Source organism: Monodon monoceros, unplaced genomic scaffold, assembly GCF_005190385.1.
Source record: "Monodon monoceros isolate NGI ecotype Baffin Bay Population unplaced genomic scaffold, NGI_Narwhal_1 Super_Scaffold_7, whole genome shotgun sequence".
Classification (NCBI taxonomy): Eukaryota; Metazoa; Chordata; class Mammalia; order Artiodactyla; family Monodontidae; genus Monodon; species Monodon monoceros.
In genome coordinates, this window is record NW_021703784.1 from 12,792,238 (window position 1) to 12,818,975 (window position 26,738).

At 57.0% G+C, this 26,738-nt stretch overlaps 1 protein-coding gene across 2 annotated transcripts in view; it reads left to right on the forward strand.

The window, feature by feature from the left end:
• Positions 1-1,088: 1,088 nt before the first annotated feature.
• Positions 1,089-26,738, forward strand: part of NECTIN1 (nectin cell adhesion molecule 1) — an 89,583-nt gene continuing 63,933 nt past the window's right edge. For both annotated transcript variants that reach the window (XM_029208436.1, XM_029208435.1), the window contains exon 1: positions 1,089-1,332. In XM_029208436.1, coding sequence (XP_029064269.1) covers positions 1,254-1,332 — 79 coding nt within the window. In that variant the 5' untranslated portion in view covers positions 1,089-1,253. The remainder of the gene's footprint in view (positions 1,333-26,738) is intronic.

Consider the following 26,738-nt stretch of genomic DNA (forward strand, 5'->3'; position numbering starts at 1 on the left):
TAGCGTTCAGGTGATGCGGAGAAGCAGGAGCTACTGGGTTCTAATCCGAACCCTGCCACTTTCTGCTCATGCCCCTGGGCGAGCCGCCTTGCCCTTCTTTGGGCCTTTGTTTCCTCATCTGTAAAGTGGGGCCAGGGTTGGAGGAGAGGGCCTGGAGAAGACCTTTCGCCTCGGACACTGCTGGATCCTGGTTTCTCCGTACTGCACGCCCGCTCCTCCACAGCCCCGCCTCCACCCCGTCCTAACTCCACCCCCACCGAGCGGCTTCTCCCCTGACGCCGGCCGCTAGGGGTCACTGCCTCCCTTTGTCAGCGACGGAGGAGGGCGGCTAGCCCTTCGGCCCTCTCCCCGGCGGAAAGGCGACCGAAGGGGCATCTCCCGAGCAGTGGGCCTGAGCGCGACCCCACGGCCCTTGCTAGGGATCCGCCTCTGCCTGGGGCCGGAAGGTGTGCGCGGCGGGGCGGAGGCCGGGGCCGAGCGCGGGCCGCGCGTGGGAGCCAGGAGGGGGTTAACGCTAACCCCTCCCCTTCGGGCTGACATCACGGGGAGAGCGGCTGAGAGGCTGGAGCTCGGCGAGTGAGAGAAAGAGAGGGAGAGGAGCGAGCGCGGCTCGACTCGGTGCCCGGGCAGCTCCACATTGTTGCGGATCGCCGGGACCCGGCAGAGCGAGCAGCTGCGGCGCTGCGGGGACGCGGCGCCCCGGATCGCTCTCCTCGCCTGGAGCCGCGCCGCCCGATCGGCTGGGCCGCCGAGCCGCGCGCCCTCCGCCTGGGCCCCGAGCCCACCGCGCCGCCCGCCCGCCGCCCTCGCTCGTCCCGCCACCCTCGGAGGACGGCCGCCCATGGACGCCTTCAAGTTGGAGCCGAGCGGGAGGGTGTGAGCGCGCCGGGGGCCGGGAGCCCGCGCCGGGCAGCCGGGCGCGCCGGGGGTGGGTCCCTCTCCCCAGCCCGGCTCTGCGTGGAAGAAGAGGGCGGGGACCGGCGCGGGGAGGAGAGCGGAGGAGGAGAAGGGGGCATGACTCGTGCAACTTGCGGCGGGCATCTGCCGAGCCTCTGAGCCGGCGGTCGCCCGGGGCCCGGATTGCGTCCGCGCCGATCCCACCCAGCCCACCCCGCCCCGGCCGACGGCTGAGGTTGACCTGGATCTTCAGAGCGCCCGCCGGCCTGCAGGGATCGCCTTCGTCTTCCGGGCTGCTTTCTGGAGCGCGAGGAGCGCTCTCCTCGCGGCCCCTCTCGCCGGCCCCCCGGCCCCCGATGGCTCGGATGGGGCTTGCGGGCGCCGCTGGACTCTGGTGGGGACTCGCTCTCGGCTTGACCGCCTTCTTCCTCCCAGGTAAGCACGTTTCGCCTCTGCCTTTCCCTTCCACACACACCCCCCCCAATCCAGTGCCTCCCCCGGGGCTGGGAGCTGGATGGCAGGCACGTCTGGGTTGTAGGGAGTGAAAGGAGCCAGAAAAGTTGGGTCACGGCTTAGGTAAGGGGGTAACGGGTGGCACGGCGGAGAAAGAGAGGTTGAGCAGCCGAACAGCCTGCCCTGCAGGGAAGCAGTAGGATGCACGTCTCTGTGTAGCAAGAAAGCACTTTCTCCGCGCAGTTTTTCACACAAAAATAATAATATGTAATAGCGTTCTATTTATTCAATAACCAGCTCTCAGCTCCGGAAGCAGTTTGCAAACACTTCATGTTACATAAATGCAAAATAATCACCGTAATCACCGTCTCGGGGTACGAGACAACAGCCCCAGGGGGAGGGCGTCAGTCTCGGATCTGGTGGGCTGCAGGGCTTGGCGGATAGCAGGGGGGCTTCGTTTCTTCTACCAGACCCTTTGCCAGATGGTTTCGGGCGCTGCCGCACCGCGTCGCCCCACCACCGACGCGGAGAGCCCGCTCCTGCGGCAGGGCTCACCTGCGGCTCCTTTACCCGGAGGCTGAGGCCCCGGCGGCGCGAGATCGCAACCTCCCCGCCTTGCGCAGGGCTGGGCTTCGCCTCGGAACTGCAATCGCAGTTTGGGGGGGCTCTCCCCGCAGGAGGCACCGCGGGCTTCGTGCCAGCCAGGTAGCTGCATGACCCACTTTCCCGAGGGTGCCCCGCGTGTCCTTCCTTGAGATACTGGCGGCCGAGGGGTTAACGCGACGCCCGACCCCGGGGGTGGCCCGCGGTGGCCCCTCTGACGGATGGGGTGGGGGCGGAGGCTGGGACTGGCCCGGGCGTTTTGTGCTGGGGAATGAACTGGAAAATGCGTTTAGGAGGCAAATCCGACCGAGTCCCCTCGCCTGGATTTAACCCTTTGTGTCCCTGGGGAAGCTGCCTGGCTCCCACGGTGGCTGGGGACACCGCGCGCCAGTCGGGGCTGGCGGGTGGAGTGGGGGAGGGGTTTGGGGGAGTTCCTCCAGGCTTCGTGAAGGAAACCTGAGACTACCTCCCGCGCTAGCTAGATGGGGGGCTTGGGAAGGAGGCTGGGCAGAGTGGGGGCTTGGCTGGAGCACGTGGCCCCGGCCTTAGGTGGCAAAATAAGGGGTCGAAGTACAGAGAAACCGGCTCCGCGTGGGGCGAGAATGTTGGGTCTCGGCTGTGCCTGCAGCTCCGCGGAGGAGGTACGTGCGGTGTTGCAGACTCGGAGGGCTGTCTGTTATCTGAGGGCCAGCCACGTTGTGTGTTTTGCGGGGCTGGCCTGCACTTCTGGGAGGGAGGAACCTGGCCGCGTTCACTTTTGTACCCCGTCCGCCACCAGCTCACTGCCAGGGCTCCGAAAATGCCTCGGAGTGGCCGATGGCGGAGAAAATGGTTTGTGAAAGTCCGCACCACGGTGCCCCCGGCCCTGCAGCCTGGGGGGCGCTGCCCTGCTAGGTGTGCGGGGTAAGGGTAAGTTCCTGGGCACACAGGTGTCACTGCCCATTTCAAAGTGGCATGGTTGAGTCCCTCCACGCAGCAGGGTGGCGGTGAGAATAAGAAGTCTTTATCTTTCCCTGGACCTCCTGGGAAGCCAGCAGGAGATGCTAGAAGCTCAGGCTCTAGCACTTGTCCGACACCGGGGTTTGGGCTTCCGGGAACCCTTCAATCCCATATTACCCACATCCGGTACCCAGCAAAAGGACAGCTTTCCTGAGGCCTGTGTGGACCAGCATACTAGGGGTTAACCTAATCCTGGGTCAGACAAAGAGCGGGAAGGCTTGGGGAGGGGACGTTCACTGCCCCCCCCCACTCTCCCCTCCTTTTGTTACTCTCTTACCCAGCTTTGTGGTGCTGTGCTTGGTAGTTCATTCCTTCTTTGGGGAGCTGGAGGCCTGCCCTGCTTCCTCCCACTCAGGAAGTGGGGGCAGGGAGGTGACACTGTCACCTGGCTCAAGTGTAGACACTCCTTCCACCAAAAATCCAGATTGAGGGGGTGGGACGCAGAGAAGGAACCACACAGCTCAGACAGGCAGCTAATAAGCCTCCTTGATTGATCGTAATTGTCATGACTGGGTAGCGTCAGTCAGCGGGGCAGCCAGAGTTCCCCGACCCGAGAGCCTCCTTTACCCGGTGCCTGTGGCCCTGGTGCCTCTGTGAGGGGAGGAAGGTGGATGTGGTAGTGCCCACACGACACTTGGACAGAGGCTGGTGGGCCCAGAAGTTGCCCTCCCACACCCCGTTTACCATCACCCTCAGGCACCCTCCTGATTGCCCGCTGCTGCTTCTCTCTGGGGACTTGGCAGCCTGATGCTCCTTTCTGGGTTCTCCTAGGCTATGGCAGGGAGCGTGGAGGGTGGAGGAGAGGAGCCTGGTCGGGGGGGAGCCCCCCCCCCCCCGCGCTGTGTGTGGTGGCCCACGGACTTCAAAACACTCCAAATCCGGCTCTTGATGTGTAAGCACAGAAGTATATTTTCAACAACACAGACTTTACCGGGCAGGGTGGTGAAGCCCCACAAGCCTCTGAGATGAATCTGTTCACTCAGAGGACAGGGCCAGTGGGGCACGGGGGCTGCATCCCAGAGGGACAGGAGGAGCCCGGGAGAGGAAGCAGAGAACCTGTCTTAGAAGCAGGTGCGCTGAGCTGGTGTCCCACCTACACCACACCCTCCCTAATTGGCTTCCCCAAACCTTTTGTCTGGAAAGAGAACACACGCCCCAGGTGTCACGCACACCCTTGGAAGACCTGTCGGGGCCACAGCACCCCCTTCTCTGCAGCCTATGCAGAGCTCGCTGTCATGGTGGTTTCCTTCGAAACCTGGGGTGTCAGGACTGTTGGGATATTCTCCTCTCTCCCCATCGCTCACAGACAGTGGTGTGCTCTGGCTCGCTGGGCAGGACGTTATGGCAAAACCAATCCTGCTGGTCTGGGGTTTGCAGTGCCGGTAAGCAGGAATCCCAGTGCCCATTTCGGAGGCAGCGCTGTGGAATGTCTCAGACTCAGATTCAAGGCCGAATAGTCAAGGCTGGAAGGGAGGAGGAGATATGGCAGAGCCTGGGCCCAGCACCCTGGGCTGAGTGGTCTAGAAAGTGTCTCTGAGCCTGACTCTGTGTTTACGGGACAGGCCGCCCCTTGTCGCCTGATACTGGCCTAGACTCTGATATCCATTCCATTCTCGGCTGCTCAGCTTTGCACAGTAAATCCACCTCGTTGGCCTGACCCGGGACCCAGTTGTACACTGCCAGGATGGTCTCCGGCCAGAACCCTAGTGCTGACGGCTGAGCAAGTGGGCCGGGCTGTGGAGGGTGGGGGCCCGGGGGTCAGCCCCAGTTGCTGTGCCTGTGATACTGCCATTGTTTAGCAGCTGGCTAATGTTCATTGTTCAGCACAAACAGAAAATACCCAAGGGAGGCGTGAATATACCTTCAATTTTCCTGATTGTATCTTTCCTGGTTAACCTGGTAAACTGAATGGCTCCTACCTGCTGGGGGAGACAGTGAGGGTGTCTGTATATTCACCTGTTATGCTGATTTTTTTTTTTTAACTTTGAATGTTAGCCAGTGAGCCAGGCTAAAATGGACATTAGCCAGCTACGGGGCTTAGGCTGTAACATTTTTGACAATCTGCCTATGGCCTCACCTTCAGTATAGAGTGGGTGCACACACACATGTGCAAGACTGTGTGCATGTGTTGGTCATCTACAATTTACTGTGCACATGCAGACCCATGGGGACTAGGACAAGGAGGTGTGTGCACTGGGATCTATGGGTCACCATGGTGCAGGGGCCGTAAATATACATCAAATATATATTCACATGCAATTGATTTCTTACGGCTTTCCAACTAGGATTTTGTGAGTGGCCGTGAGCCTTGGTAACACCTGTGTTTATGTCAGAGGGTCAGTGAGGGTGACTTTGGAAGAGACCTGAGATTTGCCCTTAGCCAGCTCCTTCCAAGATGAGCTGTCATATCCTTTGGGCTTGGGAAGCCTGGACACTGCCTTAGTTTTCTGCTCTGCCCTTGGCCTTAGACTGGGCCACTGCATCCTCACCGGGAGATGCTCACCTGGAGAGACTTTCCGCTGCTTCTCAGGATTTCTGAACGGCTGGGAGGGGCCACAAGAAATAGAGTTTCAGCTACTATTTTGGCATCTTTGCTTCCTGCATGAATATTTGGGGAAAAGGATCAGCTGGAGAAAGGGGATGTACTCTGGGCATTTAAAAAGGAGCTCTTGAGTCGTGGGCTGTGAAAAGCCCTGCTGAACCATATGTGTGCCCAGGTTGGCAACATACATGTACCTGGAAGCATTCAGCAGAAAGCAGGAGCCCCCTTGTTGAAAAGGCAAGCGGGGATGAGGGGCAAGGAGTGGGGAAGAGGCCAGTCCTGGGATCCCAGGACCCTGTGCCCGAGTCCAGCTGGTAAATGTTTCTGCCCCATGATGCCCGCCCCTCTCCATAGAGACCAGGTCTGCGGAGCCAGCAGCAGATGTGCTGGCTGGGGCAGGAGGTAACGTAAGATCTGAGCAGGGATCACCTTGCACAGGGAAAGCCCTGAGCTGGAGATAACACCCCTTAGTCCGGTTAACCCTTTAAGCTCTGGATTCTCTTGTGCTGTTTGGAGCTGGGAAATGGGGAGAGGGAAAAGATAGGAGAAAACACATCAAACCTAATATCTGAACACTGACAGGGAGAGATGAACTCAGTGCAACAGGAGAGACCCAAGAAGGACACAAAGAAGGTCTTCCTGACAGCAGACTGTAGGCTCTTCAGGGCAATGGATAATCCCAAGGTTTATTCTGGGGTAGCGGAGGGGCAATGCTTATGTATTCTCAGGAACTCATGAGATCTGTGCCTTTCACAGTCTTCTGGGGTAGAGTAGCAGTGGCCCCAGGCCCCAGTCAAGAGGGAGCAGCAGATAACTCAGTTCCTCTTCCCACAACCCGGAGATCACCCCATCTTGGCCACCCAGCAGAGTGAGAGAGCAAAGCAAGGCCAGCTGGACTGGATTTGAATCCCATCTCCACCAATTGCCAGTAGAGTGGACTTGGTTAAGTTGCTTTGTAGGCCTCAGTTTTCCCATCCGTAAAATGGGTTTCTGCTAATACAGCTTTCAAAGGAGGTTTGTGAAGATTAGATCGACAGTAATGTATGAAAAGTGCTTAGTGCATTGCCAGGCATGTGATAAATGTTCAGTAGTGGTAGCTGCTCTTATTCCCTACACCTTTCCTCTGAGTGGTCCTGGCCCCCACTGTGTCTGCCAGCTGGGCAGTGCCAACTTCACAGTCCCTTGAGAAAGAACCACTCAGCTGCCTGCCCACTGCTGACCTCTCTTCCCCACCTGGAAATGATGGCAAAGGCTGCAGCAGCCCTGGGGGACTCAGGTGGCCTGGTTGGCTGCAGACACCTACCTGAGCCCAGCCCTGGTGGTCATGTATGGCACGAGCAGCAGGTGCTGTGCACCTTTGTTCTGCAGCCTGTCACCGAGCGCTCTCCCCTGCACCTGCCTCACTCCCTGGCTGGGACCCAGCTGGGCACCATGGCCCATCTGGAGTGCTGGCTGGGGCAGCAGCCTGAGGCTGGCATGGAGGGCCTGGGACTCAGCCCCTGCAAACTTCCACACTTGGGAGAAGAGTGGGCCACAGGACCCTTTCCCAGCAGTCCACGGTACCGGCTCTTCAGGCAAGATGGTACAGTCCGAGAGGTAGAGAATCTGTCCTGGGGTCATGCCCTTCTCACTGGCAGAAAGTCCTTTTGGTTTCTCCAGCTGAAGGCTTAGTCCTTTCACCAATAATAATAAAGATGTTTGTGACAGTCTTTTCAGTTCATAGTTTCAGCTGATCCTCTCAGTGACCCCATGTGAAGGGTATCAGTAGCTCTCCCATTTTACAGATGAGAAAAGTGAGGTGTAGGTTTAGTACCTTGCTGACCATTTCATGCCAGTGTAGCCAAATTAGATTTCAAGTCTTCTGACTCCAAATTCAGTAGATGAGGAAGATGAGATGGGCTGGGCTGGACAGATGCGGAAGAGGCTGAGCCAGGCCACGAGAGAATGTGTCCGGTGAGGTGGTCATTCACTTTGCCAGCAACCACCAGCTTACACTCTCCCCGACAACAAGCAGAGCATGGCGGCTCCCTGGAGAAATGAGGGATAAGTTAAGGATCTAGGTTGGAGGGTGGCCCAGCCGGAGCTGACCAGAGAGCCCAGGTTGGCACAGAGCACAAGATGCCCAACAACAGAACAGCTTGGGGGAGGGGGCATGTCAAGGGGAGCATGTCCTTTCAGATGCTAGAGCACCACTCCCGGGGATCCGACCTGAGACGTGGGCACGGCCCCTGAGGTGTAAGCACAGAGCCTCCGGGCACAGGCAGGCACACAGCCAGCGTGTGGGCCTGGCCCGGGGCAGAGCGGTGCTCAGACAGCATTGTGGACTTGACTGGAGCAGTGGAGGGGGTGGGGCGGGGATTTGGTAGGCAGAGTCGATTCCCTCTCCTAGGCTATCCCCCACCCCTCTCTGGTCCACGCAGACCCCAATTTCATTCCCAGTTTATGAGGAGTCTCATTACCAAGCCACAGACAATAAAACCCGCCTGGCCACTCTGGCCCGGATCTCATTAGAGGACATTAGTTCCGCTGGCTTGGTGGCTCCGTTGGGACACAGCTGCAGGCGTGGCCCAGGCAGCAAAACAGGCCAATGGCCATGGGCACAAGCATGTCCCATTGGGAGTTCGAGTTTGATCTGTGGGCCTAAGCAGGGTCCTCCTTGCCCACCCGCACCCGCACATTCCTGGAATGCACGTTCCCCAAAGCTGGGAACATGGAGTCCCTCCTGCCCACTTGGACCCTCAGTTCTGCTCCCCACCTCAAGGAGGCAAGGACACAGCTCCCTCCAGGGCTACGCATAGGAGTCCTCCTTCTCTGAGAAGCTCAGCAGATCATTTTCATTCCATAGAAGAGGGCACAGGGAACAGCACGCCCACCCCCACACACAGATCTGAGAGACACGTCCTAGCAGCAGAGGTGGAGTCTGGAGCCTTCCACACAGCCTTGGCCTGAATCTTAGCCCATCTTTCTGTCCAAAAGGTGGGGGTAGAGACCTGGAGACCCCATGTGAGAAGTGTTTTTCATTCCCTATAGATGCAGTTTCACCAGCTGACAGCCTCCACAGGGGCTTCCTGGCCCCTCTCCTCTCCCCAAGGTGGAGTGACTTGCCCACAGTCGCTGTGATGGAGCCCTGGTTCCATCTTGGGGTTCTTCCCACCAAAGACGGGATTCTTTCTTTCTTAGCAGATTCTGGTGTCTGTTGACAGCCAGCCCCTCTGCCTGTGCCCTCCCCCTCTGCTTTATCTTTCTTCCCCCGCAGACCAGCCAGTCACCACCATACCACCAGGGCTCAGTGAACGTAGCCATGAAAAACAAGACGAGGGCAAAGAAAACCGTGCCCCTTCTTGGAGCCTCAGTCTTGTAGAGGAAAGAGAGTGCCAGGCCGGAGTAATTGGTTCTTAGCGCACACGGGCTCACTTGGTGTGCTCCACGCGGGGGTCACACAGGCCAGCCCACACTTCAGCACGTGAGCGCCCGCCAAATCAGTCAGCGGAGGTGGGAGCGCCAAGCTGTTTGGGAAGACATCGGCAAGTCAGCCCTGCTCTGGAGAAACGGGGGCTGGAGATCTATGCCAGCCCCTGATGCTCCCCTGTAAGGCCCTGCAGCTTGTCTGGAATTCGAGCCCCAAGTGGGATTGGTGGGCTGACTCCATGGGATCCATTCCCTGACCCCTGAGCAGCGCCCCAGGTATCCCCTCCGTCACTCCTGGTCTCTCCTGGGCAAATGCTGTCAGCTGCTGGGACAAAGGAAGTAGACGAGGTGCCTCAGAGCCGAGCCAGCCTTGCCGCCACTTGACCCACTTGACGTGGATCCCACTGCAGGAGGGGCTGGTGGCAGTGTCCTCATTCGGGGACTCCTGCAGCAGCCCCTGGCTCGCCTCCATCCCCAACTCCTGGCTCTCTGGCTCCAAACTGCCTACACTGCTTCTTGGATGAATGTACCTAAAACATGCCTGAGAAGGATACTCACAAGCCCAGAAGCATTTGATGGCTGCCCCCTCTCTGGCTCAGCTCCCACCACCTCTCCGGGCATGGCAGGCCCAGCCAGCCACACACCTCATGCTTTCCCACCTCAGTGCCTTTACACGTGCCGTTCCCCCCAAATCGCCCTTATTTCCCATATCCAAAAACTGAGGTCGAGCGCTACTTTTATCATGAAGCCCCCAGCTGGAGATAACCTCTCTCACTCAAAGCCCCCACCTCCCGTCCCCAGCACCTCATCCATGCCACCCATGGCAATAACCACTCTGCATCTTGCTGTAGTTATTTGGGCCTGGGATTTATCTTCATAAGACTGAGAGCTCCAAAAGGACAGGGCCCATTGTTGATAGAGCTTGGAATCCCTAGGGCCTTGCACAGGGTTGGCCACACCATGGGCTATCTGATAGCACTGTAGTAGGTGGATACATCATTGCATAGTACATGCTAAGTGGATATGTCGTTGCTTGTTTGGACAGTGATGATGATAACAATAACAGCAAACTGTTATCAAGAGTTTTTAGACACTCAGACACTGTTGTAAACATCTTACGTGTAATAACTTATTCGGTCTTCATAACAATCCTTCTTGTGGAGGATCCTTCCCCCCGTCTTTAACTTATGAACAAAGGAGACCTGAGCAGAGGTTAGGTAACTCACCTCTGGTCACATAGCTAGTAAGTGGCAGAGGCAGGATTCAGATCGAGGAAATCAGGTCCAGTGTGCATGATCCTACCACTTGGCTAAGCGGCCTCTCTTCTGGGTGATGGAGGAAGACAGCTTACTAAGCCTGGAGTAACACAGGACCTTGCCTCAAGAATGCCCATCCCCCGGGCTTCCCTGGTGGCGCAGTGGTTGAGAGTCCACCTGCCGATGCAGGGGACGCGGGTTCGTGCCCCGGTCCGGGAGGATCCCGCATGCCACGGAGCGGCTGGGCCCGTGAGCCATGGCCACTGAGCCTGCGCGTCCGGAGCCTGTGCTCCGCAATGGGAGAGGCCACAACAGTGAGAGGCCCGCGTACCGCAAAAAAAAAAAAAAAAGAATGCCCATCCCCGCTGCATAGCATCTTATAGCCTACCCTCCTGCTCCGTTTGATGGTGCAGGAATGACCTGGGGCCTCCCTGGAGCACTGGGGAGTCATTAGTGCTTATCATCAGGGAGCTTCGGCCGTGGTTACTACTCATCCTTTGGATGCCTTACAGGTACTAAAAGTACAGTTGTTACATTCCTGGTATATCCTGCCACCGTCACCGTTGTGTCTTGGGAGTATTAATGTGCCTATGCTAGAGGGAAATGTCTTGCCATTATTGCTCTTTCATCCCCTGAGCCTTTGAGCATCACTGATGCCGTTTGGGGGCCTCCCACCATGTTTCACTGTGAGACTAGAGGCAGGTGTAATAGCTCCTCTCAGAGAATCTGCCTGGAACTGCCACCAGCAGGTGTTCCCAGGCTGGCCCCAGATCCTGGGTGGGTCCACAGCTCAGCAAACTGATCCTATGCCAGGGCCTGTCCTAAGCTTCCGGAAGGTTCCCGTCCCTCTTGCCCTCACCCAGAGATCCCAAAAGATGGCAAGGGAGGTGGCCCCTACCTGGGGAGAGGGGCAGGGAGAGGATTTAGGGTGTTCACATGTGCCAGCTGCTTTGATCTCCTGGGATGAAAGGGCCTGGTGCTTCCTGTACCACAGGCAGGTTCAAGACAGGGAGCCAGGGACAGAGGCATTGGCCGCCTTGCAGCTGAGGTATCGAACTGTCCCAAGAAGGAGGATCGTGGGAGTGGAAAAATCAAAACCCTTTCCCAGTGTTGTGGTCACGGACCAAGAGTGGACTCCAGATGGCTCACGTGTGATCGTCCTCTCGAGGGTCACCTGGGGCCAGTGCTCCTCCAGCACTCCCTGACCCTGCAGATTACCACGGGTGCTCAGGCCTCACAAACTCCCTTGCTTAATTAGGAAGGTAACTCAGCTGCAAAACAGTCATCTGATATGTTTCGACGCCAAAGAGAAATTCCTCCTAGACCCTCTGCTGTTCTAGATTATCCATGCTCCGTTAGTTTGAATTACGGTGCAACTTCTGTGGCCCAGACACAGGCCAGAGCTATGCGATCGGTTCCTGGAGCTGGAATCCTCCCGGCACCCGGGAAGTACTTGGAAGCATAGGAGGAAGGAGGGCTTAAGACCCATCTGCCCTCCATGCAAACCTAAGGATTGCCTTGTCAGCACAAAGGAGCCAGCTCTGCCCAGAGCCTGCCTGCCCCGGGGCCTGCGATGCCCACGGGCGCTTTTGAGTCAAGCCACTTTCGTGCCTTCTAGGCCAGGCCTCCTTTGAGGGCTTTAAGTCAATGGCAGAAGCTTCTACAGCGGCTTCTGGGTAAAACTTGGAGCAGAGGCAGGGACGGGCTTCTCCTTGAGTGTGAATAAGATCGGAGCGGAGCAGCCACACTGCACTGGATTATTTTATTATGATTGCCCACCTCCCCCGTCCCCAAACCATCCTGATCTCATTGGCCTAGATTGCTGCATATCTCAGAATGATGGATGGGCTGCCTCTCCCTTCCCAGGCAGGGTGGCCGGCCCTGCTACCGAGACACCTCCTCCCCAGCCCCTTCCCAGATTTATTCCCTGTGTTTACGGTGCCCAGAGAGTAATCAGTGTCCTGGGCCGGCTGCGCACTCTGATTATCTCTACTCGGTTGATGGATGAGCCTTTGGGGAACTTAGATGACAACCCCCTGCCCCTGCTCCCCTGTGCCCTCCCCTGCCTCGGCCTCAGCACCCTTCCCAACCTTCGACGCCTCCCAGGAGTCAGATAACGGGCCTCTGGGCTGGAACCGAAGGAGCGGGTAGTCGTGGAGGAGGAGAGGTGACGGTCTTTGGCCCCCCACCTCTCAGCACTGCTGTGGGGTAACTGGAAAGGGTCTCTGTGGCTCCCCCTTCCCTCCAGGGAGCCTGGGACAGCGGGCAGACAGTGCCACCAGCTAGCTTCTCTGCAAGTCAGCCCCCCCACACATACACACACACACAGCCCAGCTCTGCTCAGAAGCACCCTTCCCAGAAAACAGCTCCATTATCCTCTCCCATATCCCATCACTCCATTACTCCTACCCCCTCGGCACTTGTGTACACAGTTTGCACTGTAATGATAATTTGTGCTGGTTTATGTGTTTCTTTACAAGTGTTTTTATGTCCTCTGTGTGTGTATGATAGAGGTTTATGGTTTGTGTGTGTATGTGTGTGCCCATGCATGAGGTCACGTGCTCTGTGTGTGTGTGTGTCTGCTCCTGATCAGACTCTGATTGCCATCTTCTCCCCCACGGAGGTGGGGGGGGCTCTCACCCAGCTCCCTGCGGGGAGGGCAGAGTCTGGATCCTGGGGGGTGAGGGGAAGGGTAGGGAGAGGTAGGCAATCAAAGATGATGGCTGTCGAGGCAGGGTCTGCACTGTCCCCCAGCCACCAGGCAGAGAATGCAGAAGGTCAATCTTAGATAACTGTTTTGTCTATAGGATCACAAACAACTGGTCTGACTATATTTTTCCCAGCAAATTGACTGAACCCACTGTTTGTTTTGGAGCCAAGCGGTCTCTGCCTTTTATTACTTACGTGTGGCCGTGTATATACCTATGTCTTGTCTTCTCCAGACTTGAGATCCCGTCACTGGAAAATGGGGATGTGATACCGGGAGGTTTAGAAGTGGTAAAGAATGCATGTGGCCACGTGGTGTGATTAGCACGGTGCCTGGTACAGAGCGAGTCTTCACACCACTTGGCTGTTATTAGCTACTGCCCGCCTGGGGACCCCGGGTCTAGAGGAAGGTCACTTCCCAGGGGCTGGGAAGCCAGGCCCAGGAGCCCTCCCAGCAGTTCATGACCCGCTGGGTGGGGTATCCCTCAGCAGGGCTCCTGTGACCTCTCCATGGTGATGAACTCAGGAAGAGTCAGGCGCTCAGGCCCCTGGTCTCTTGGAAAACCACCCCCCTGCCCAGATGGTCACCTGGAAAGGTGCCTGGTGACCCTTGGAGCCATCCTGTGTTCCCTTCTTAAAGGGTAGTTAGAAGCAAGAGTTACACGCCCTCGACCAAGGTACCCCAGGTGCAGGAGTCCGGCTGCCCCCAAGGCCCGATGCCAGCCCTTACGGGACTCCCACTGCCCTGGGTGTATGGTGGGAGAGGGGTGGTGGGCCCATTCCTGCACCCACTCAACCCCGTGTGCACTGATGCCTCCAGCACAGCATGGGACAGCACCAGCCCTCTGACCTCACACACAGCAGGTGACACCTCAGAGTGCCACCTCTGCATGCCTGTAAGACAGTGGCCTGGCTGGGAGATGGAGAGGAGGAGCTGGGGCCTCATGAGGTAATCGCCTAAGCCCATCACTCTCCCTAAACCCTCCCTGCTGGGACATGAAGGGGCGGGGGTGACTATTAAAGGCGGGTTATACATCTGAGCCCACCTGTCCCCTCCCAGCCCCAGGTCTGGGAAGAGCCTCCCAGCCGGGCCCTCAGCTGAGGATACCTCCTGCCCTGCAGGTGAAGTTGGGGAGGACCAGAAGAGTAAGTCGCAGAACCCTAGAGTCTCAGGGTTGGAAGGGGAGTCAAATAACGTAACACCCATTCGCTTCTTAAAACCCCCCAACAACATCCCTACCTGTTGGTTGATCATCCAGCTTCAGCATGAATACCTGCAGTGATGGGGAACTCACCACCCTACATGGAAGCCCATACAGCTCTAACTGCCCCAAATTCTCCCTTGTACTGAGCTGAAGTCTGTATCCCTGAAGCTCCCACCTCTTAGTCCTGTTTCTACCCCCTTGGAATCCTGTAGAACACATCTGATTCTGCACATGGGGGTCCTCCAGGCATTTAAAGATGGCCTCTGGCACCCGGAGTCTTCTCTCCCATGAACTCAGCCAGCCAAGTCTGATACCCCCTCCTTCTCAGATGCTTTCCTGGGAACCAAGTTGTCTAGATCCCCGGTAACAGGTGTGATGCTCCAAACGCCGGCTGACTGGCCCAGGGATTTCAGCCTAGGCGTCCCCAGCTGCAACCACTGTCCCAGGGGCCAGGAGGAGGGAGTGGGTTAGCTGTCTTCACCCTTCCCCACCTCCGCCTCACCTCTTCCCAACCCCTGTTTTCCTTTGGATTAACAATAAATTGCAGTGAAAGATCCGTTTATCTCCAGTGGGAATTAAGGAATTAAGCTGGTGAGGGGCCTGAGAGAGGGAGCATATTGCAGATTCAGGGCATAGAGGACAGTGGGGAGGGCGGGGGACCCTCTGCCTGCAGTCACCTCACTGTGAGGGGGTGGGGGCAGCCCCCTAATTCTCCCAGCAGCCTGTGCCCTAACTGGCACAGGTGGGGACCGGTTGGAATGGGTGTGGTCACCAGTGGGAGGCGGTGCCCACAGGGATGCCTCGGGGGGGGGGTGGTCTCCTGGCAGCCTCTCCTGTCGCCCCTTGGTGTCTCGTGCCATTGTGCAGTGGCTCTGTGGCATGTCACGGCGCTGGGAGAGCGAGCCACGGCATGTGGCGGGGTGAGGCACCTCACCATCTGACCTTGTGATACACAGACTGTGATACAGATTCTGCAGCCGCAAGTCCGTCCCCCCCACCACCACCGCCGCAGGCAGTTCATCAGTACCGTCCAGGCACTGAAAGCGCGTCCCCTCCCCGCCCCAGAAGACCCTTGCGGGCTTCTTAGCCGTGGATTCCCGTGGCCATTGGTGAAATGAGTCTTTGGCCCCTGGAGAGTCTGGCCTTCTCTTTATCCTGAGGGTAAACCAGAAGCCTCCTTCCTGAACCCCAGAGGAGGTTAGTCAGACTCCGGCCCCCAACGCGTCTCCACACGCCTGCCCCCAAAACCCAGGAGGCGTGGCTTGGAGCCCCCTCTGCCCTGTCCCGCAGGCTCGCTGCTCCTTGCCAACGCCCCACCCCACCCAGCCTCAGACGGTGGTCCCCTTGCCAAACCTGCCAAACCCTGAGGCTGAGCAGGGAGAGATAAGGAGCTGAGCTACGCTTGGAGGGAGGGGGCGGGGAGGGGAGCAGTGAAGAGGGGATGGCTCCTCCCTTGGCCGCCTCTGGATCACCCAGACACGCCCCCATATAATATTTTCTATCGCTGCCATCCCTCTGTCTCCTGACACCCCACCAGGTTGGGGAGAAGGAGTCGATATTCGATGGTAGCAGCCACCGGGAAGGGCGGGGTAAGATAAAGAGCGAGGCGGGGCTGGGGACAGTCTGTGGTGGGTGGGGCGGAGGTGGGGCAGCCTCCAGAGCGGGGCTGGGGAGTTCCAGAGGTGCTCGGGATTCAACACTGGTGTAGGGGTGAAGGCGCAAAGTGGGCCCTCAAGTCCAGGAGTCTAGCTGGTTAATAATTAGTAACTCTGGTTAGTAAATCATTGGTGTTTTCTCCCCAATTTCAGCTCCCCCACCTCCAGCCCTGGAGAGCCTTCTAGGCTCTGCCCTCCCCCTCTCCCAGCTGCTTTCTGGTCTCTAGAGCCAGCGTGGTGTTTAATCTCCAAGAGTAATTAGTGACCTGCAGGCCTGCTCCCACAGGCCCTTTGGATGCACCTAGATATTGCCTGCTGGGAGGACAGACCCTTTGACCAGCGCAGAGAGCATCTCAGTACTCACTCTCCTTGGCTCCCATTGACTGATTTGGTTGGGCCCTTTCTGCTGGCCAGATGGGGTCCTGGGGTGATCCTGTGGGTAACTGTTCCCTAATCCTTTAGGTGAGGTCAGTTAGTTTACAGATGTTCTTTGAGCATCTATTAAGTGCCAGGTATGTCAAGAAAAAGTACTTTAAGCCATTCAACTTGACATTAAAGGCTTTATTCAAAGGCTCATGGCGTGGGGGGGGGGCACGTGTCCTTGAGGTTTGGCCTTTGGGTGGCATTTTCATCTGTAACTACTGGAACACTTCCCATTGGGAGTTGTCCTGGTTTCCACACCTTTTCGTGACTCCTTGGTGCAATCCCGTCCTGGTGGCTATCAGAACAGTTCTTTCTAGAGCTGTTTTTGTAAGCCGTGTGGTCAGGGGACGGGGGGTGGGGGGCGGTTGGCAAAGGAAGGGCAGAAAAGGGAAAGGAGACAAGGGCTGAAGCGAGGGCACTGGGAGCCTCTCCTGCCTGTTTCAGTCCTTGGCAAGAGCTGGGGCTGACCCCGGTTGTGATGTACCCTTTGAAAACAGGTGTCCTCCTGCTCTGGGCTCTGGGATGGCACACAGAGCGGGTCTAGGGAATTACTCAAGTGATTAAAGTCTGCACAGGGCTGCACTGGGCTGCGAAGGAGACACCTGGGCTCTAACCTGGGGGAGGCTTCCTGCGGGGAAGTGGCCTTGATGCTGAGACCTGGAGTCTGAGTGGGAGTGGCTGGGGGAAGCGGCAGAGAATGACCAGGGCAGTCTGAGGGAGGCCGGATGCAGACACACATGAAAGAAGACTAGAGTCTTCGGGAATGTCTTCAGGATGGGGGAGCCGGGAGCCTGTAGCCATGGAGGGGGCTGGGAAGGCTGTGTGGGGAATTTTGGCCTTCAGAGAACAATCCCCTCTATCTGCTCTGTCCAGTTTCAGCCTGACCTGCTCCCCAGACCAGCTGGTCTTAGCGCCAGCTGGACAGTCCCTCTTCAGGCCCCACGTACAATCCTCCTCTTCCCGGGACACAGCCCTCGCTGGACTCTGCCCATTTCTGTGCTTGGAACCCCAATTTTGCATTCAGTGGAGCTCTGGCCAATTCTTCTCCATCCTCTGCATCTGATTTGTCGCCAGTTTTTATTGGTCCCATTTCTGTCAGACCCCCACCCCGTGCCAGTCCCGACACCATCACCCTCTGAGACGTCCGGGGGCCTCTCCCCATTCCTGGGTGGCCTGCACACACTGAGAGCAAGGAGAAATTGGGGCATGTCATGCTCCTGCTCTGCCTGGAGCCCTCCTGGACTCCCCGGTGCTGCTGTCTTAAACACAGGCTCCGTGATCGAGGTCAGGGCTCTAACCCCCCCAGCTAGCACTGCTGACGTCCTGGGCCAAGTAATTCTGTGTATTGTAGGGTGTTTAGCACCATCCCTGGCCTCTACCAGGTGGATGCCAGTAGCCTCCTCCCACCACCCCCCACCATGTGACAAGAAAAAATGTCTTTACACATTGCTGAACATCCCCTGGGGGCAAAGTTACCCCCAGTTGGGAACCACTGGTCTAGGCTCTTGCTGTAGCCAGAACCTACTTTTCCAAAGATAACCTCCCCCTGCCTGACTTGGGCACATTCAAGTTTGCAGCCAGAGTTAACTGCTCCTGGCTCCTCCACTCCTGCCCCTGGGCCTTGGCTCCAGCTGCTGGCTGAGCCCAAAGCCCCAACATATGAAAATACCTGTGAAATACCTGGTTCCCAAATGGCCCCTTCCCCAGTCTCCTGGTACTATGTTGTCTGGTACTGTCTCGCTTTCCTCCCCTCACCCTAGACGCCGAGGTCTTTGCAGGAGAGGTCTCAGCCTTACAATCTCTGCAGGCTCTAGCTCAGTGCCCTGTACACAGTAGGTGCCCCGTAAATGTACAGTACACCGATGGGAGCTGCTGGCTTGCCCTCCTTCTCAAGCCCAGTAAGCCCTGAGGTTTCCTTCCCCCGCGCACCTCCCTGTTTTCCTGGCACTTTGTTTAACCCCATAGCCAAGATGCGAAAACTGCTCTGCTTCCCTCTCTCCTGACACCTCCCATACTCACGTCGTGTTGTTTGTGGCAAACGAAAGCATCTTTTTGCCATTTAGTCAACATTTACTAAGTATTTACCTCCCATGCCTTGACCCCTAGGGAGCAGGGGGCTCTGTAGTCGCGCATAGATGTGTGGTTTCCCAGGGTGTGTGTTGGTGCATTGCTAGGTGCAGGTGTTTGTGTCTGACTTAGAAGTTGTGCCATCCACGCCAGGGTTTGTTGGGGGTCTGCTCCTCCACTAGCTACTCCACTGGCTAGGCACCCTGGGCTTGTCCCCTCTACACGCCCTCCCTCACTTTTCATTCCTTTGCTCACGCTGTCCCCTCTGTTTGGTGAGCCCGATTTCACTGCCTGGTAAAGTCCCAGTCATCCTGCAAGGCCCTTTCTTCTCTAACTCCTCTCCCCAAGTTCATCATTTTCTCCCTGGTACCGTCATGGCGCTTGTGAACATTCCTACCATAGCACGTGATCACGGTATTAGTTCATGGATTCCATGTCCTTAAGCCCGGGACGATATCATTCGTGTGTGTGTGTGTGTGTGTGTGTGTGTGTGAGTGAGTGAGTGTGTGTGTGTGTTTATAATCCCTATTTTCAGGCACTTGATAGATTCTTAATACATGTTTATTAAGTAAATTGAAGTAAATTGTTTATTTTCCTAAAGCATTTTCTTTGTACTGTTCTAAGAATGTCTCTGATTAATGACTTTGCTTAATCATTCTGCACGTGCCCCCATGTGTTTCTGTGCCTGCAACCGTGCACATACATACACGTCTATATGTATACAGCACTATTTAACTGCACACGTGTGCTTGGTTGGACATGCATGCGTGCGTGGGTCTCTGTTTCAGTGTTTCTGTAGATTTAAATGTGGCTCCCCACCAGTGCAGCCCCTCTCCAGGCCCCTCACCTTTGAGAATTGAAGGAGTGAGGGTGAGGGGGACTGGGTGGTGACTCCCCCCAGGCAGCTTTCTCCAGCCACCTGAGATCTTCCTCCCAGAACTTCCTTCTGACCCCAGCCCATGGTCTGTTGGAAGTGACCAGGGGCTTCCTGTCCATCCTGGGGCAGCCTAGGGTAGGCAGGTTAGGTTGGAGGGCAGAGCCTTCTGTGGCCTAGTCACATCATACCCCCTTCCCGATCCATCTCTGCCCTGTTTAATTGGAATTTGTCTAGTGGAGACCATCTGTTCCATTCCGTCCTGTTTCCATGACAACCAAGTGGCTTGAGACTGAGGTTTGTGGTGAGAGAAGTGGCCTGGGGGATGCTGGGAAAAATCAGTGATGTCCTCCCCCTCAGACCGGCTCTGCCTCGCCCTTTCCTTTCTGCCCTGCCCTCACCCCCAAGCCCAGAGCAAAAATAAAGCTATTGCCTGCCAGGGCGTGAAGTCCCCCAGCATCCCCTCTCCCAGCTCAGCCCAGCCCTGCTCTCTCCCAGGCTCCTTTGGGTTTCCTATACACGGCTCCCTCCGGCTTCCATTCATAAGCTCTTGCCACCAGCAGACTGGGGAGCTAGCCCTGTCCTTCTACCCACACCTGGGACTAGAAGGGAAATCTGGGGGCACAAAGCCCTGCAGTTTCTGCCTGCACTTTTGAGCCTCAGCCACCCCTGCCTCCAAACCACTTCCTCGCCCCATCCAGGCATCTTAAGATCTCCTTCAGCCGGGGATGGCACACATGCACACCCCTCACTTTACAAGCATCAGAACTTTCAACCCACTTTGATGGTTGATGCATTTCCCGTCCCCAGCCAGTGTCCAGGGAACCTCGGTCCCCACGGACCTTCCACATGACAGGACTTTGAGAGTGGGGTCCCTTGCTTCCCTCCCAAGGGAGTGAGTGCTCCCTCCGCCGCCTTAGAGACACTCAGGGCGCCCTGTACCCAGGGCTCTCCCACCCACCCCACCCCCTGGCCCTAGTGAGCAGGGTGGCCCCGGCAAGTGCGTGGCAGATAGAAGAACTCTGAGCCTGGGGGGTGGTGGGCAGCTCTGCAGCTGGATGGTCCCTGGATTCCCAGGGGCTCAGACAGACTCGGACACACTGGGATGAGGGTGAGGCTTTTTCTCTCCTATTTCTGGACAGACAGTTCTGTTTTCATAGTGTTATTTTCTGCCCGAATTTCCCCATCTATGGCAAAGCCTCTTCCGTGCCTGCTCTATTACCAGGGGACCCGCCTGTCTTCAAAAATAAGTGGTGTGGCTTGTCAGGTGACCCGTCTGTCGCTCTGGTCCCAGGCATAAGGTGCCGCCCCACCTCCTGGATGTGGGGCAGGGAGCCTGCCCAGAGGTGGGGGTCCCAGGATCTCCCCAGTGCCCACCAGCCCAGCAGAATCAGTCTGGGGCAGAGGAGGGAAGACCTCAGAACGTCGATGCTCAGAGCAGCTGTGCTGAGCAGGGGACACCCAAATTTGGGGGCTCTGCACCCTTGCAGAGGTCTCCTAGTGGCCGGCCTGCCTGTGTCGGGGTGGGATCTAGCTCCCTGCCACCCATCCTTCTTCATGTGCCTCTTATTATTGAGACATAATTCACCTACCATAAAATTCACCCTCTTAAACTGTACAACGCAGTGGGGTTTAGTATATTCACAAAGTCGGGCAGCCATCACCACTCCCTCATATAGAACGTTTTCGTCACCCCGAAAAGAAACCCCGTACCCATTTGCCATCATTCGCCATTACCCCACCCCCTCCAACTCCTGGCAATCACTGTCTACTTCTGTGTCTCTGCATTTGCCGGTTCTGCACAGCTCATATAAGTTGAATCATACCCGGAGTGGTCTTTTGTTGCTGGTGTCTTTCACTGAGCATCCCATGTGCCTCTTTCCATGTCACCACCCTGATTCAAGAGCACCAGTAGCTCCCAGTTGCCAGCAGGGTGAAGGGGGTGAAGTGCAGACCCTTGTCTGGTACAGAGCCCTCTTTAAACTGGCGGCCAGTTCCCTTTGGTGTCACCTCCGCACCACACAGCCAGCACGTTAGCCACAGCCAGGCTTTTAAAGACCGTCTTCCCTCTTCCTGTTCCCTCTTCTGCCTCTGAGGGACTCCTGCTTATCCTGCAAGACCCAGCTAAAAATCTCACCTCTTCTGCGCTCCTCCATCACCCTCAGAATCACTCCTCATCTGAACTCCCATGGATTTTGGTTCATACTTTAAAAAGCAAACAAACAAAACACAGCACTTATCACTCAGTAATTATTTGTTTTCATGTCTGGTCCTCTGCTAGACTGAGCTTGCACAGAGAAAGAAAATGTCTTACTCTCTCTTGTTCCTCTACCTTCCTACCTCTTGCCGCTTCCACCATCGCCTCTACCCAAATGAACTAGCGCTGTGCTTGGCACACAGTATGTGTTCAGTAATGCTTCACAGACTCGAAAGAGCCAGTGTCCAAAATATCCTGGAGGAGAGAGCCCAGTGCAGGGGGCGGCGAGGGCAGCGTGAGGCTTAGGCCGGTGAGGTGAGCGGGAGGCCAGGTGCCCAGGGAGCTTTATGACAAGGTAAGGGTGGTGGCCTTTACACCTGTGTCTGATGAAAACCTCCCCATCCTTCAAGGGTCCCTTCAGGATGAATGGACTCTCCCTGACCACCCCAGCCTGCAGGGATATCAGTGGTCCTAAGTGTCCTTGCCAGATGGAAACTACTAGAAGGCAAACGATGGATTCTAAAACCCTCTCCCTCTTCACCCAGCCCCATGGGGAAGAATTGAGGGTCCTCTGGGACCCTCTCTCCTCCTACAGACATTGGCCAACTGAGTATAAAAGCGGGATGATAATACCACGTACTTTGAGGATTTCCTTGAGGAGTAAATGAGAGGGGGCATACAAATGCTCTGAAAGGGCCGGGAGGGCACCTATTCTCACATGTGCTATCAGCACAGATTAACTGAGGGAAGGGAGCGGAGGCCCGGGGTCTCTGGCTTGGAGGAATCACTCCTTCTCTTTTCTTGTCTTTTATGTCATTTCCAAGAGATTAGAAACCCTGATGGGGCAATTCCATACTGTTTATTTGAAATAGGCTGGAAAGCAGACAGAATTGTATTTTCTTGGGAGGACGGTGATGAGGGGGACAAATTAAGCCTCCACGCCTACTCTGAGCGCTGGGGATGTGGAAAAAAGAGAGTGGTGCTGGGTTGGGGGCATCGGGAGGTCCCTCCCTCTTCACAGATGCCAGCAGTTCTGGAGCAGAGGGAATCGGGTCGTTCCTGCTGCCGGCAGAGCAGTGAGGGGCTGGTGGCCAGGGTGGGGCAGGACCAAGTGAGGCCGGCAGCCTTCTCCACGGGGAGCCACCGGAGCCACTGGCCCTCCCCACGGTGCGATCCGGTTCCCAAGGAGGGTGCCTGGCAGACCTTCTGCCCCTGCAGAAGCAAAGCTGCCTAATTGCCTTTTAATCTGGGGATGTCAGTCCGATGGTGTTCGTGCTGAATTGTAAGGGGAGATAACATCTTTCCCTTTGAGTGAAACGCTATTTGATCTCTGTGTGTCAGAGGAAGGCCTGTGGGACGGAAGGTGGGACGGAAGGAAAGGTGGAAGGAGAGGAGCGAGGGCCTGGCTCCTGGCTGAGCTGAGGCTCTATTTCTCCCCATAACAATCATAAATAAAGGGGAACAAGCATCCTGCTTGTCTTGGCTCAAGGCCATTGTTAGGTGCAGGCTTCCTCCTCACCCCTGCCCCTCCCAACCTCCTTTCAGGCCCAGGATGGGGAAGACAGATTGTCTGCAGGGAGAGAGAGTGGGCTGCCAGCTGTCTTACCTGGAGAGGTGGGAGAGGTGGGCTCCCAAGACCTGAGTGCACCCTCCCCCGCCCTGCCCTGCCTCTGGCCTTGGCTCTCCCTCCCCACCTTTGCAGAGGCTGCTCAGATGTCCCAGGTGATTACAAGGGCCTCCTGACCAGTGCCTCTGCCTCCACTCCCTACTGTGTCGGTAGTCTTGTCCAAACCTAACCTAGTTCTCCGCTTGCTCCCACTCCCCAACGGCTCCCGTCTCACTCAGAGGAGAAGCCTGGGCCCTCCATCATCTGGCCCCTACACCTCTCCCCTCCAGCCACACCCACCAAACTTACCAGGCACACGCCCGCCTCAGGGCCTTTGCACCTCTACTTCTGCCTGCCATGCCCTTGTCCCAGGCGGCCACACGGTCGGCAGGCTCGCCTCCTCGGTCCTTCCCTCAAATGTCCTTCTCTCAGTGAGACTTTCTCTGGTGACCCTTGGTCTGAAGTTAAGCAGCCCTCGCACATACCCACACAGCCCCCCTGAAAGTCCTGCTCCAGGAGCTGTCCCTGACCTGTGCATCCCAACCCCCCCGACGGTGCCCCACTTCCTGCAGGGTTTTATAGCATCTACAGGGTGCTCTCGCCTCATCCTCCTAGCACCCTCTGCAGGCCAGGGTGGGCATCCCTGATTTACACTTGAGGAAGGCTCTGAGAGGTCCAGGACTTGCTGGAGATTTCCACATGTGAGCAGCAGGCTCTTAGCTGGAGCCGTGCACATTTTTTCTAGAAGCTTCTGCCGGGCTGAGTGGAAGAATGTCCGAGCCCTCCGCCAGCCTTGGATCTGTCACCGTGGCCTGGGATGCAGGCTGTCCTGTCGTGGGAGCGGCTCACCGCCTGCTGCTCCGTGTCCCAGCTCATCTAGGTCCCCTCCCACCTCCTCCCCTCACTCCCTGGCGTGCACACAGGCCCAGCTGATCTTTCAGCCCTTTTTCTGCATCTGTCCACCTGGCTGGAGAGACCCTCCTGGGAGGGGGCAGGGTGGCCTGTCTTTACCCCAGCGAGGAGAGTCAGACCCCCTCTGAGCCCTCGCAATGCTTAGTACTCCAAGTTATAGATGGAGAGGTGGACACTGAGAGGGCCCGGGAGGACCCCCCTGATGCTTGGGTCGGCTCTCTGCCTCCGGAAGCCCCTCTCTCGCAGCTCTGGGCTTTCTCCATCTCAAGAAATTCTGGGGTAGCTCCTGAAAGATCCAGAGGGAGAAGGAAGACAGCCCTGCCCTCGGTGCACCAGCAGGAACACAATGGCAACCAGGGACACCAGCTATGCGGCCTTGGGTGAGGCACTCCTTCCACCCCAGGTCCACGTCCCTGGTGCTAAGGTGGGGTCCCCAAGCCTGGAGCTGGAGGGGCTCACAGGAGCAGGTTTCTGAAGGAGCTGAGCCCAGTGGGTTGGGAAGAGCGGTGACTGGTCCTGGAGAAGAGGCGTGATGCGGTGGAGTAGATGATCTGGAAGGGCCGAGCACGCGTTAAATTAACCTGGCAGTGAGCTACCTTGCGTCGTATGTGATTGACCCTTTGGGGATCTCACTTGGAGCATTGAAGTTGGGGGGAGTTATCTTAGCAGTAATGCAGGGTGACAGGAATCAAATGTGGAAGTCACACAGGAAGCGGGATTGCTGACATGGGCCAAGTGTGCTTTCGGGGAAAGAGCGTCAGCCTCGGGGTTAGGAGTCCTGCTCAGCCACTTGTCGCTGAGTCACCCTGGGCACTCTCTGGCCCCAGCTTTCCCATCTGTACAGCAAGAATGTTAGACTAGGGCTTCCCTGGTGGCGCAGTGGTTGAGAGTCCGCCTGCCAATGCAGGGGACACGGGTTCGTGCCCCGGTCCAGGAAGGTCCCACATGCCGTGGAGCGGCTGGGCCCATGAGCCATGGCCGCTGAGCCTGCGCGTCCGGAGCCTGTGCTCCGCAACGGGAGAGGCCACAACAGTGAGAGGCCCGCGTACCGCAAAAAAAAAAAAAGTGTTAGACTAGCTGTCCCTGTGCAGTCCCTGCTGACCCATCCTCGGTGTACAGTGATGTGCGTGGGACCAGTGACTAGACTTCACCACTCGGGAAAGTCCAAGGCACTCAGAGACCAAGATGGACACAGGAGAATGTGCTGCCCCCCAGGGGCCAGCTGGTCCCTGAGCCCTGGGGATGTCCGAATGCCTTTGCTGTCAGGCATCTCTCTGTCCCTTTGGCAGCCAGCGTGAAGGCCCTTCCTGACTACCTTTGGGCCTCAGAGCGGAGCCAGGCAGGACCTGGCCCCCTCTGTCTCTGCCAGGAGCGATTCTCAAACCCGCCAGGGTCCCAGACCCTTTCCACTGGGGTGGGGGAAGCTCAGCACCTTGGCCCCTCCAGTTGTACCAGGCATCAATCCGTTCTCGGTGACTGATCACTAAGGCCTGCATGCAGGCGCTGGCAGGGTGCTGGGATCCAGCCTTGAGCAGGTGGGCGCCGTCTGTGTTCTCATGGAGCTTATGGTCTAGCAGGGAACAGTGAACAGGTTACTACAGGTGTGGCAGTAGCCAAAGAGATGGCCTGGTGAGAGCACACAGCAAGGAGGCTTAACCCAGTCTGGAGGGACCTAAAGGATGAAGGGACACTGGAGAAAGAGGAGAAAGAAAAGGGAAGAGCACACGTGGGGGCCCTGCATCTGCAGAAGGCATGGTACTCCTGGGTGCTGGTAGGCGCGACGGGCAGCAGCACCTTGAGCTAACGTTTCCCGCGCCAGGCTCCGCTCTCAGTGCTTCGCTTGTAGAAATTCACTTAATCTTCCCAACAACCTGTAGGGAGTTTACTGGCATTTTCTCCATCTTTATAGATGAGGAAACAAGTACAATACAGAAAGTGTATAGTCACACAGCTAGCCAGTGGCAGAGCTGGGATTTGAACCCAGGAGCCTGATGCCAGAGCCTCTCTGCTGTACAACTCGAGAGAACTGGGATCTCCAGCAGACGCCCCTGATGAGGTAGGACCAGGACAGGAGCAAGTGGCAGGGCCAGGCCTGGCCCAGCCATAATCAAAAGGGAAGACACGCTTTCTTGCAGCACAGAGAGGGCTTGGCAGTATACAGACAGCCTCTTCCCCCAATCTGGGACTGGCCTGGATGGCATCTGGTGGTGGCTGACCCTCTCCCGGGCTCTGAATCAAAAGACATGGGGAAATGCACTTGCTTTTCAGTGAAAGGGATCAAGATAAAACAGCAGGAAGAATTTCCCAGCTGTCATGACCATACGCTATTAAAACAGGCAGCCGAGGGAGGTGGAGGCCCCTCATGGAGAAGGTCAATGTCTTGGTTGCGCAGAGCTGCAGAAGAGGGGAGTGGAGGCTGGGGAGGTATGGGATGACCCCTCGGCTCAGCTCCGAAGGTGAGATACAGTCAGACAGATTGCAGGGCACTGTCCCACAGAAAGAGACATCCGCTGTCCCCAAGCTGGTGCCACCCTTTTCCTGGGACCCTGCCTGCCCCAGCCCTGCCATCAAACTTCATTAAATTGCATTTTCCCAGAGCAGGGCAGGCCAGTGACAGAATGAGTCAACGCCAGCTTGCTACAACTGTCGCCCCTGGAGCCGGCGGGCATGGAGGGAGATAATTGGGAGTGGTTTGACAGCTTAATGTCTGGGGTTGGCCTCCCAGAGCAGTGGAGGGGTGGGGCAGGGTGGACGCAGGCAGCCAGCACGGAGGAGGCAGGGTGATGGGGGCTGCGTCCATCCAGATTGACCCCACCCCCAACACCTTTCCCTCCATTTCCTTATCAGCAGCTTGTTGGGCAGGAAAGTAAACACGGGGAAGGAAATTAGATCTGGAGAATAAATGAGGCTCTCTTTATTAACTTGTCAGAACTAA